Source organism: Alosa sapidissima, chromosome 9 (genome assembly GCF_018492685.1).
Source record: "Alosa sapidissima isolate fAloSap1 chromosome 9, fAloSap1.pri, whole genome shotgun sequence".
Lineage (NCBI taxonomy): Eukaryota > Metazoa > Chordata > Actinopteri > Clupeiformes > Clupeidae > Alosa > Alosa sapidissima.
In genome coordinates, this window is record NC_055965.1 from 24,806,036 (window position 1) to 24,818,528 (window position 12,493).

A 12,493-nucleotide genomic window follows, 5' to 3' on the forward strand; every position below is an offset into this window, starting at 1 on the left:
GCAGGGGGCGGCAGGGAGACGTCCCTGCCGTTGCTCCACCACCGTGAGATGTTCCGGGATTAATGGAGCGAAACATCAATGAAGGGTGGCTCCCGGCTGATGTTCCTGCAGCTACCCGCAATGGAACCGTCGGAGGTGCGGCAAGCAGAAATGTTCAGCAGGCAGTCACTTGCCTGTGCTACCACCAGTGTTGTGCCAGTTCACAGCTTTTCTGAACTAGTTCAAGTTCAGTTCATACATGCTCAAAGTGAACAGTTCACGTTCAAAGTTCACAATTTTAATTCTGAACTAGTTCAAAGTTCAGTTAATTTTACTTTTTTCGTGAGATATTCAAATAAATACTTTTTTTCACACTACGAGCTAGAAATCACTATACGTTCTTTGAAGCTGCTCATTGTAGACATTTGCTCATGACACTGCAATTGTGGGTTTCTTACCAGGTGATGAAACTTGCAGCAGTACAGACAAGGTAGACCAGTTCTATACTTAGTGCAATGAAATCCAGTCCTCCGCGCTCTCGTCGTTGCCTGCTACTCAGCGTTGCTATGCCTACACTGCTCTCCTGCAATTCATCACGGGTAACGTTGTGCGGAAGCCAGTATGCTATTCAACTATTCTCAGTCGGACACTACGTTGCCCGCAATGCATTGCGCAGACAATGTCAAAACCATTTCTGTCTGGTGATGATTTAAGCGGCACCAGCGAGAATACAGGAGGGAGGAACTTTCTTTCGTTGCGTTTCAAAAGAGAAAACAGATGTCACTCAGTTTTCAATGGAAAACAAATTCCAATGTTCATTTACAGTGATGTCTGCCGTTCATGACACATAATGTGAACTAATTCACATTAGAGTTCTTTATTAAAAAATGTGTTGCGTTCAGTTCAACGTTCACGAAAAAATGAGCGTGTTCAACGAACGCGTTTTTTTGAACTCGTTCACGCACAACACTGGCTACCACCTATGGAAATATACTTAGAAGCCCATGAAAGACATAAGAGCTTCATGTTTTGAGCAACAGTGTGTACATGATATATCCAAAATGTCTTATTATGACAAAAGTTGTTACAGTGTGAGACAAATGCTTGCTTTAGAGATGTGTGTATGGTATTTTGAATGTTTTGTTTAACTTTTCTAGAGATTTGAGGCATTTTGTGTGAGCAGTAGTGGGATTTGTATAAAATTTCGACAAATAGACATAGAGCTTTAAGCAGTTTTAAAAAAATGTAATACGCCTGAGTGGGAGGAAAGTGCGTTTTCACCAGGATTCATTACTGCCAAACTTACATCCCTAGGGTGCCAGGCCAGTCAGCGATGAGAGGGAATAACACTAGTTTCATAATTGAAATTGGCTGTGGTAAATGGTATTAGCAACACCTGCAAACATAAAAAAAATGCCGTAGAAAGAAAGTGTATATTTTTGTACAGCAAAAGTAGGCCTAAATACATTGTTGTACATTGACTCTCATAACAAAGTAGTGAGTCTGGAAACCACACTATATTCACACCACTTATCTCACTACCGAGACAACATTGATTTACATTGAAGGTTTTCCATTCAATTAATGTACATCAAATAGGATATTGGATTTTAAAAATAATAATGTAATAAAGTATTATTTCTCCTAAGGAGAAACAAGTTGTAAATGAGACTACACTCAAACATATAAGATATCTCCTGTATTTCTCCTAAGGAGAAACAAGTTGTAAGTGAGACTACACTCAAACATATAAGAGATCTCCCGTATTTCTCCTGCTTCTCAAACTAATATCTCTTATGTGACTCCTACTTGTCTTATTGCTATGTGTCTCATCTTTTGCTTGTTTTATTTCTCCTAAGGCAAAATTAGGAGAAATAATTGTGACAAAAGTAATACTTAAATGATCCTTAAAAGAGAATCACCATTTTGCCTCTTTAGCAACAGAAGGGATACAAACGAGAAGCAAAAGTTTCCTCTGGGTACTCACTTCAATAGAGGATGACCTTCAACGCTGGAAGAACCTCCCATTATCCATCATGGGCAGAATCTCAGTAATCAAAATGACAATACTGCCCAAAATAAACTATCTATAAACTATCTATTCTCTATGATTCCAACCCAGCCCACCCCACTCTGGTTTAAGTCTCTCAATTCATTAATCACTAAATTCTACTGGAAAGATAAGACCCCAAGGATCAAACTCACCACTCTCCAAAAACCAAAAGCAATGGGAGGACTAGAGGCCCCACACTTCCAGCACTATGCCCTGGCCAACCAGCTCCACTTCATCCACAAATGGCTACACCCCACCCCCTCAGACAACACCTGGTTAGACCTAGAACAAACAATCTGTAAAGAAATTAAAATCTCAGATCTCCCTTTCTGCAGTCAGTCGGTCAAACAACATCCATCCTTCAAAGCCCCAACAATTTCAGCTACTCTGACAGCCTGGTGGAGATTCTACCACATCACTGATTCAACTATAGCACCATCATACATTCATGCGGTTTGGCATTGCACTCCAATCAACCACTTCTGGGTGAGTGTCACAAAATCTCTCTCTTCCATCTTTGGCTGTCACATCCCAGCATCCCCTTCCTTATGCATACTTGGTGATACATCCACAGTCAATTTAAGAAACTCCTGCAATAAAACACTGCTGGTAGCGCTGACTATCGCCAAGAAAACAATCCTCATGAACTGGAAATCTAAGAAAAAAGCTCACATCACTCATTGGAAAAACTTGTTAACAGACTATATATCATTAGAAAACCTATAAACTACAAACTTAATCAATGCTCAGGATACAACCTCTCCTTGGTACCCCTTTATCACCTACTTACAGTCCTGACCCTCTTTGCCTGAGTTCCATCTCCACACCATCATAACACACTTCATCAACAGATACACATATCATCGAACACTGGGCAGAGGAGGGTAGCTGGAACTATTATTGTTATTATTGAGTTACTAGCTTTTCCTATTATTACACTTCTGCCATTGGAGTCTATGGCAGCCCATAGAACGCCTGGCTAAAAAGTGCAGATTTTTTGGCAGAAAGTTTCGGGACACTCCACTGACCACTCACACTCATTTACGGACCTCTAAACCCAGCCATCTAGCGCCACCAACAGGTCAAAATCTGGCCGAAAATTGAACCGCTGGGTCTAAAGTTATGAAATTTGGCACATTGATTCAACACTGTCCCATTATCACTCTCACCAATTTCCAGAACTCTATGCCCAACACTCTAGCGCCACCAATGGGTCGAACCTGGATTGCATTCACGCATGTGACCATTGAACGGCGCGTCCGATTTTCACATATCAGGCACCGTTGGAATCCCTGGGCCGACCTAAGTTCAATGACCCCTATTACGTCACTTTCCGCCATATTGGACCTCCGCCATATTGGATTTAGTCCAAACTCTACGAAAAATTTCAGCGGTTACAAATTTCAACCGATTTTCACGGAACTTGGCGGAGCTATAGCGCACTGCTTGGCCCCCGCATTGCTGCTTGCAGCTATATTTATTATTATTAGTAGTAATATAAATAGCATCCCCTTCTTTCCCTCCCCCTTTTATTTACATTCTCTGATAAACTTTACTAATTTCACTCTTTCTCTCTGCCTCTCCCATCGTTATTTTGACGGGGCCCCATTGGATGGCTTGGGAGACTCGGTCCTGGCGGGTCGCTGTGTGGTTTTGGCATTGGTTGGGTCCTGTTGGTTATCTATTGGCCCTGGGCCCCCGGTGTGCACCCTCCTCATACGCTCATGCACACGCCTTGTCCTGGAAGCACACAGCACGCTTTACTCTCTTGTAATTGCACTACATGTTAGGTGACATACATCAAACATAAACAAAAACTACAAAACAGGCTAGGGTAAGAGTGGAGTGCAGGTAGATGCCTCATCAGGTGTCTATCTGCATGCCTCACTTATTTTAATGCACACATTGAGGAGGCATACATCTTACACAGGGTAAGTGTGGTGTGCATGGGGAAATACTGACAGATATTCACCATGCATGCCCACTTCTTTTAATGCTACACTCTAGATAGATCCCTCAACCTAGCCATTCACATACTGTACATATTTAGGTCAAGAGTGGTGTGTTGGGTGAAGGTCTGGGGGCGAGGTGTGGTTGGTCATGGTAGTGGGGGATGTGTGCATATGCTAGGGGCCTGGGGGGATGGGTGGCACGCAGGTCCTCCCTTCTGTCAGCTCGTCGCAGTATAACTGCGGGGGCTGGGTGGAACTGTGGCCATTAATGGGTGCCCAGGTTGGCAATCAGTCAGGCAATCAACCAGGCAATAAGTTATTCCTATTATTATACTTATCTTTAATAGAATAATTACTGTACAACTCCTCTCCTCTGAAACTCCTCTCCTCCCTCTCTATGTTCCAGCTTCTCTCCTCCTGGCCCAACAGCAAGCCAGCCTTATACATATGCACACACACACACACACACACACACACACACATCCTCACTACCCCTCACCCCCCATCCCCACCCCCATCCCAACACCACCTCATTCACACTCTCAGAGCTACCATCCGCACCCCCCCAATCCCCCCTTTTTTTCATTCCGGTCATCAATTTCATCCCTGATAATCATATCTGTAATCATCCTGGACGCAAATCATCCTTAGCCTTTCTGTTATTAATGTTATGTTGTGTTATGTTTGTGGAAGCCAAGTCAATGTGATGTCTTGTTAAGTTACAGTATGTGTTAATGTAATGTACATCTGTTTGTCGTATGTAGTATTCTTGTGCATGTCGTAGTGTTGCATTTTCTGTAATGTCAATGATGTTTGCAAATAAAAAAAAAAATAAAAAAAAAATAAAAAAAGAATTAAAAAAACATGTCTCCACCAAGGCGTGCCTGCAGGTGTACGTCCATACGCACTGTGCGTACCATCAGGCTACTCAACAACGAGAGAACATTTTCCTTGTGTGTGTGTGTGTGTGTATTCACACCAAGTTGGCCCACCATATCTTCCCAACTATGCACAGTATCCCATTAGCTGCATGCCATCAGGCTATTTACAATTTTCTATTACATAAAGTTAGTGAACACGTTATCAAAATTAACACACACACACATTTTGTTTGAGCAGGAGAGAGAATACGCGTGCACTGCCGCGCAGGCATGCAACTAGGCTACTTGTTGTTTTCTTTTACTTAGCTATCTATATATGGTTATCAGCACAATGTTGAGCTAATTCACTGACTCAATACTCATCATGGATATCACAAGTTTAAACAACGAAAACAGAAAGGATGGATGCAGCAGAGCTAGTGGAGTTATTCCAGATGGGCAAGTAACAAGGTAGAAGCAAGTAGAGGAACGTTTAGTCCACACACCAGGATCTGCTCCTAAGCTTTTTTTTTTATTTGTAGGCTATATCACCACATGACATAGATTCTGGTGTGCGGACTAAACGTTCCTCTACTTGCTTGTGCCTTCCTGTCCAGCACCCAGTACTCAACTACTTGGATGTGCGTGCTGCACTCTTGAACTCTCATGCAAGTAACAAGGTAGGCAATTGCTTGTCAGAACGTTAAACTGCATTACAGCTGTTTAAAGCCAGACATCACGGTACGCTAGAACAAAACTGAAGGTAACTTTAGCCTGTATAGGGCTGTATCAAGTTGTCCAAATGAATAGGTCATTGTAGACGTTGTTGTATTATTGCATGTGGATGTTGCTATGCTATTTAGGCTACTTTTTTGCTGACCAATGCACGGACCTAAAACCGGGAAACGGACAAATATTGTCCACGCATTATTTATTTTTTTGCGTAACATAGCATTAATTCCTGCAGGCACCCCTGTCTCCACCTATCTGTCTAAAAAGATCTGTGACTTTTTCTGCTATGCTCTTCCATACCAAAACATGTCTCCACCTCTCTCCACCTGTCTAAAAAGAGGAGCGGTTTATAGGAAACTGTCATGACTCATGACATTTTATTGAATGGCATTGTCTTTCTATCAACTCATCCATCACCATCTGACCTTTTTTGATTGTAAAGACTCCATGCAGGTGTTTCTTAACTAAAATGTAATAGGTTGCACCTTGTGATATTTTAAGCAAAGCTTAAATAAATAGTTATAGCATACATTAAATGATACACCTTTATATTTCTGTGAAACATTCCCTGAGTGGCATTGATTGGTTTTCAGCCACAAACAATATATCGAAATATTGGAACATATTGTCCAAGCATGTCTGACAAGGACCCAACCATTTGGTCTCAACCATTTTAATGATAAAAAAACAAATAACAGTAGCCTACTTCAAAAGTTATGTAAGTTACAGGAAGCCAGTGCAGGGACATACAATACAAATGGGAGCGATAGGATGATTGGTTTTGTTATAAACTCTTGCAGTTGTGTTTTGTTTGTTTGTTTGCAAGAAAGCAGATGATTAACTAAAAAAAAATAGTTTAAATAATTTTGCCAATAAATGGCAGGTTGGATGTGGACCTGTAAGGTTATTTTCACAGACTTACAAAAAGTGCTCGATTGCAGTGATGCACTTACAATTTGAAGCACATCAGCAGACCGGAATTAGAGAGAGAGAAAATGTAATGTTGAGAGAAAACTGCTCCTTTCTCGTCAGAGGGGATGAAAGTATATAAAAAATATATTGTTTTCAGTCCTTATTTTTATATTTTTCTTAGGCCTACAGGTTTATACAGGTTTAACAGGTCAGGCATGAACATAAGTGCAAAGGAAAGTTATGAGAAACTTACAATGGTATCAGATTACAGTGTGAGCGCCGGCACACCCATTCGGTGTGAACCTACCTTAGTACAATTGTGTTTTCGCTTGAACAAGACAGAGGATCCATAACCAGGCAAGAATCTTTTCATAATCACAATCTGATGAATCAGGGTAAGAACAGTTAAATAATATCATCTAATTAATTATTATTTTATTTATTTACATTTTCATCCAAAGCGACATACATATTTACATTATTACAAATGCCATTCTCCCCAGAGAAACTCAGGGTAAAGTGCTTTCCTCAAGGACATAATGGTGGCAGCTGCAAATTGAATACACAACTTTGTCTGGCTACTACATACTAGCCCAGCACCTTAAACACCAACTTTAATTACTTGAATAAACCAGCCTACAAAGTAACAAGAATATAACAAAACAAACACGTTATTCTGTGAAACAGAGGTACTGGATTTTATTTTTACTGTTTTACATACAATGTTTCAAATGTAATAATAATAATAATAATAATAATAATGATAATAATACAATTATTCTAATATTTAAAATTGAAAAGCAAACAAAAAACTTTGTTATAAAATTATTAGTACACAAGTTAGCTTATATCATCAACATCTCCGGAAAGTTTGGTCTTTTTTTTTTATTGTTCCCAACATATCATTAGCAATGGTTTTCAGGGCTGGGTTATTGTTTTTAGTTTCATTGTTGATTTTTTGTTTATTTAACAAAACCAAACATTGTTTCTTTGCTGTTGTGCTTATATAGACATATGTTATGGTTCTTTGTGTTGGTCCCCACCCTTCATCTGGATCTGATTATTAGTCTGGTAATTGCTTTCCCTGTTTCCGATGGAACATAAATGCTATGAGGCAAGCAATATTGAAGCCATAACAAAACCAATGTGATTTTTTGAACTGATGTGAAAAACTAATTAATAGTTACTTTGTGTACCAATTTGATTAAGTCCACTTTAAGTCCATACAGTTCAAATCTGTATCTTAGTAATGCCATTTCCTTTTGTCTTGACATTCTCACAGATTACTCAGCTTCCCTGAGGAATTATACTCCTTGGCCAAACCTGCTCAAGAAAGAGTGCAACTGCCAATAACATTCTGAACAGGGAGGTTTTTGCAGAGTGCCAAGCAACAATTTGCAAGGCCCACATAGGGGAATTCCAGGGCATCTTGGTGATTGACATCCTGGGGCTGAACGAATCAGCTGAGGTTGAAAGGGAAATTTGGAACTCTGAAATTCAGTCACACTCTGGGGCCTCCTGTACCAACTGCCTTTGTGTTTTTAGTCAACCTGAGCAAAAACAACTACATTACTGGAACCAGTGAAGTTGATCAAGGAAATCTTTGGCAAAATGTTCTGATGGATGTTATGCTAATGTTCATATAGACAGAAGATTACCAAGGGGGTTTGAAAAACTACTGAATAGATAGAGATAGTGCCACAGGTGGTGGAACTGCAGAGAAGGTAGAAACCATTATGAGCTCTAAGCACAGAATTGTGTTGGTGGGTATGACTGGAGCTGGGAAGAGTGCAACAGGGAACACCATCCTTGGGAGAGAGGCCTTCAAAGCAGAATTATCCTCAGACTCTGTGACTACAACCAGTCAGACGGAGTGTAGTGAGGTGGCTGGGCGTTGTATTACACTGATTGACTCTGTAGGATTGTTTGCCACAGGGAAGAATGAACGTGAACTGAAAAGTGAGATAAAGAAGTGTGTTGAGTCATCTTGTCCTGGGCCTCATGCCTTCCTGCTGGTGATGAGACTGGATGTGAGATTCACAGATGAGGAGAGCAATGCAGTCAAGTCGATCCAGGAGAACTTTGGTGAAGAAGCTTTAAAGTACACCTTAGTTCTCCTTACTCATGAAGATGCACTGAAGGGAAAACCAGTGAACCATTTGCTGGATAAAAGTTATGCTCTCTCATCTCTTATCAGCCAGTGTGGGGGTAGATATCACACATTTAACAATATGAGTGCAGACAGGACTCAGGTCAGTGAGCTACTGGAGAAGATAGAGGCCATGGTGGAGAAGAATGGAGGAGGACACTACACCAGTTACGAAGAAGTCCAGATGAAAATACAGAGAAAAGTACAAGAGGCCATTTGTTTTGTTGGTAAGTTAGCACTAGTATTAGGAACAGTAGTAGCTGGAACGGCAGCTGGAAGGACAGCACTTGAAGCAACTGAAAGGGCAGCACTTGAAGCAGCTGGGACGAAAGCACTCAAAGCAGCTGGAACGACAGTCTTTGAAACAGCTAGAACAGCAGCCTTTGAAGCAATTGGAAGGGCAGCACTCAAAGCAGCTGGAACAGCAGCAACTGGAACAGCAGCCTATGAAGCAGCTGGAAAGGCAGCACTCGAAGCAGCTGGAATATCAGCACTCAAAGCAGCTGGAACGGTAGCCTTTGAAGCAGTTGGAAGGGCAGCACTCGAAGCAGCTGGAATTATGTGAATTAATCTGGGATAGGCCTACTTTGTGGAAGAGGAAAGCCTGAAAGAGAGGGAAAAGTACAACTGTGTCAACTCCATCTCTACTTCAGTGAGCAGACACTCTCACCCTGTTCTCACCACAAATAAAAGGTTTAGTTTTTGTTTTCCTTTCAATGTTATTCAACTCTGTTAAAATATTGTTAAGTATTTTACATTAATTTGCTTGCCTACATACATGTGTAATCTGCATTAAACTGCATCTCCCCTAGCTGAGCTTGGTTACCAACTTTCTGTGACCAACAACATCTCTGCTGGAAAAAGATATATGGGAAATACTGCTGTTTAGAATAATTACTGATAATCGTGAACTGGAATCTTTCTATTAAATTATTTCAAACTTCATAAAATGTTGTTTTTTTGTTTCCTTCCAGCTCAGCAGTTTGTGATACAATCACAATGTGCTATCATTTAATCTATTGAATCGAATCACCAATATGAATGTACCATTGTTTTTCACAGTGATCGTTTTCACCTTAACTGAGGACTCACTGTAACTGCCCTGCCAAACCGGTTTCCACCCACTCTGATTAGTGGCATGTGCACCATTTAGAGGAATGACTAATAATCATGAGTGTGTGTCCATGAGAGGACCAGTCCAGGCGGGGGTGATACATGCCACGTCACCAATTTTAATGAAACTCGGCCAGTTTGAAGGGTCCACCTAAAAACTCAAAAAGCCAAAATATTACAAAATTTGAAACAACACAGGGGGGGTTAAGACCCCCTCCTTGTTTTAATCCAAAAAAACTCAAAAAAGGCCCAAAATTGCATAAAATGTTGATCTCCTTCCTGCTGTCAGGATTTAACCACAGTTGATCCAGCCAGTGATTTCAAATACATATCTACTTCAATGATTGGTTGAAAAATAATGTTTAGGTCATTTGTGGTGGACAAATTGAGATATATTATCATCAATCATGTCTACTAAACAATCGCAAGCTAGATTTAATTTCCTGAGTACATTAACGTAGCTCAAAGTGACATTATCGGGTGACATTCACCAGTCTACCCATAAATATTTTTTTGCAAATGTGATATCTCCAACATATCTCAAGGCTAGAAACAGTCACTTGGGCACAAAGAATAACTTGTAAGATTTTGATAGTCAAAGGTCAAGGTCACTGTGACCTTATGAACATCCCATTGTGGTGAATAAACCTCTAAAAATCCCTGACATAATTATGACCGCCTCGGTCATATAGGGATTGTCAAAGTTTTTTTTTTTTTCCCGTCATCTACTTCCTGAAATTTTGGTCAACGATACCCCGGGCACCGAGACACCGGGGCACATGAAATTTGGTGGGTATGTAGCCCCACTAGACTTTTACGGAAAAATTTAGTTTAGTCCCAGGGGGCCACTCCCCCTCCGCGCTGGGCCCCCCGAAACCCAAAAAATGCAGTTTTTCCTAAATAACTACCTGAACCGTGGCACCGAGGATGAAGAAATTTTCTCATTTGTGATTTTCACCCCCCCGGTAAAAAATGAAAATGCAATATCATTCTGCTTTAATCGCCCCTCTCTTCAGTTAAGACGTTCAGAACTGCACCAAATTTTATGTGTATGATTAACCTGACATTCTCTGGGGGTATGCCAAGTTTCGTAGAATTTCTTCAATGGGGGGGTCTAAAAAATTAAGTTATGTGTACATTTAGTGACTGTACACTCATTGGCCTGTAGATGGTGGTGCACACATATACACACGCACACACACACACAGGCATGTATACCATCAGTATCGGCAATTATAACGGCCGATACATAATTACAAATTCAGTAGGATTAAAGGAAAACCAAATATTCATCATAATAATAATTTGGCTGTATTTCCAGTATTGGCGTCACATAGTCGTTTGTCCACTAGATGGCGCATCGTTGCAGTGAGACGTAATTTTGTTGGAAGTTAATCTAAAGTGGGTTGGAAAGACACTACGCTTCCTACAAGGACAAGACTGTACAGTAGTTTACCGCAGAGAACGTCTAAGGGTAGGATGATTTCTGCATGACATGTAATTCCCATTTCCTCTTGAAGCCGAAATAAATCTGAGAATGTTTATCGGACATGCTTGTTTTTTTCCTGCAGGTAGGCTACGTTAATCCTATGAATAGCAGAATGTAGGTAAAATAACGTTACCGTTAGCATGGTTGAGTGATGGAGGCCAATTTGATAATTGATGTATTTGTAGAAAACCATAAATGCGTTTATAGGCTACCAAGCAAATTGATAACAGCACTAATTGTATCTTTCGACTGTCATCTCATTTGCTTATGACCATAACCTAGGCTACTAACAGGAGCTAAGTGAATATCAAACTTGTTTGATATTATCGCAAGTCTTTCTAGTCGTGGCTCATGCAAATAGTGACGTAAACAATAAAAACCAATAGTGACTAATCTCCAACACCAAACAGGAAGGAGCAAAGTAGGCAACTCAGCAACCCTAAACAAATGCTCCTTAAAGTCCTCGGTTCGGCCGTGTGTGTGGTTCTGAAAATAAAACAGATAATAAGTACATGACTAGGTTAGATAAACCACTGCCTATTTAGAGCATGTTACATGCATCACGTAATGACAGTTATCTGAAGAAATGCACAGTGTAAGCTACCCTCGCAGCTTCCCTCGTGGTCCGCATGCGGGATCACGCGACTTTAGATGTCTCTTGTGAGCAGGGTATCTCGTAAAAAGAAATGGAGCCTGGAAAACCCTACACAGACTTCACTACAGACTTTAGCAGACTGGTTTAGAAATAATTTAATAGCCAGAAATATGCCTGCCCTGCCCTAATAAAGAAATATTTGGTTGAAGGAATTATCCGGAGTAAAATGCACTTTAGATCAATTTACGGATGATTGGGAGTACATACGTTAAGATGACATCAAAATCATGTCATTCGGACCTGGGCATGTCATTTCGCCGCTACAAAACGCTATTTTTATACCTCTTCTACAGTTCCAAACAACATTACACTTACGTGGTAGTGAGTAGAGGGTCCCTAAAGCCAAACCGAAGTATCCCGAGGTCTTTATGTGGTCGGATAGAGAGTCCAGAATGAATTTCATCAAGCCAGTACCTTTCCGGAAATGTTGCTGCTGCAGCTGCCAGCTTTAGGGGAAAGTCCGTAGGAGTCGATTGCCGAGTGTGGAGTAACACGCTCTGAAAATTCACAATTTCGTCACCGTTTTAAAAAAAAAAAAACATAGTCCAGTATTTCGAAATTGAAATGAAGTTGTATGCAACAGCAAACCCTAGCTTACT

General features: G+C 40.7%; 2 protein-coding genes across 2 annotated transcripts in view; one reads left to right on the top strand and one right to left on the bottom strand.

The window, feature by feature from the left end:
* Positions 1–5,266: 5,266 nt before the first annotated feature.
* Positions 5,267–9,202, top strand: LOC121718478 (GTPase IMAP family member 9-like). Its single transcript, XM_042103490.1, has 3 exons — positions 5,267–5,303; positions 5,581–5,585; positions 8,237–9,202. The coding sequence occupies exons 1-3, from the start codon at positions 5,267–5,269 to the stop codon at positions 9,200–9,202; spliced, it is 1,008 nt and encodes a 335-aa protein (XP_041959424.1).
* A 79-nt stretch (positions 9,203–9,281) lies between these two features.
* Positions 9,282–12,493, bottom strand: part of LOC121718480 (GTPase IMAP family member 7-like) — a 34,680-nt gene continuing 31,468 nt past the window's right edge. Inside the window, exon 6 of the mRNA XM_042103491.1 lies at positions 9,282–9,308. Within this exon, the coding sequence (XP_041959425.1) occupies positions 9,282–9,308 (27 nt within the window). The remainder of the gene's footprint in view (positions 9,309–12,493) is intronic.

Coding starts and splice junctions, on each gene's coding strand:
- LOC121718478 (XM_042103490.1), top strand. CDS start 5,267: ATGGATGCAGCAGAGCTAGTGGAGTTATTCCAGATGG.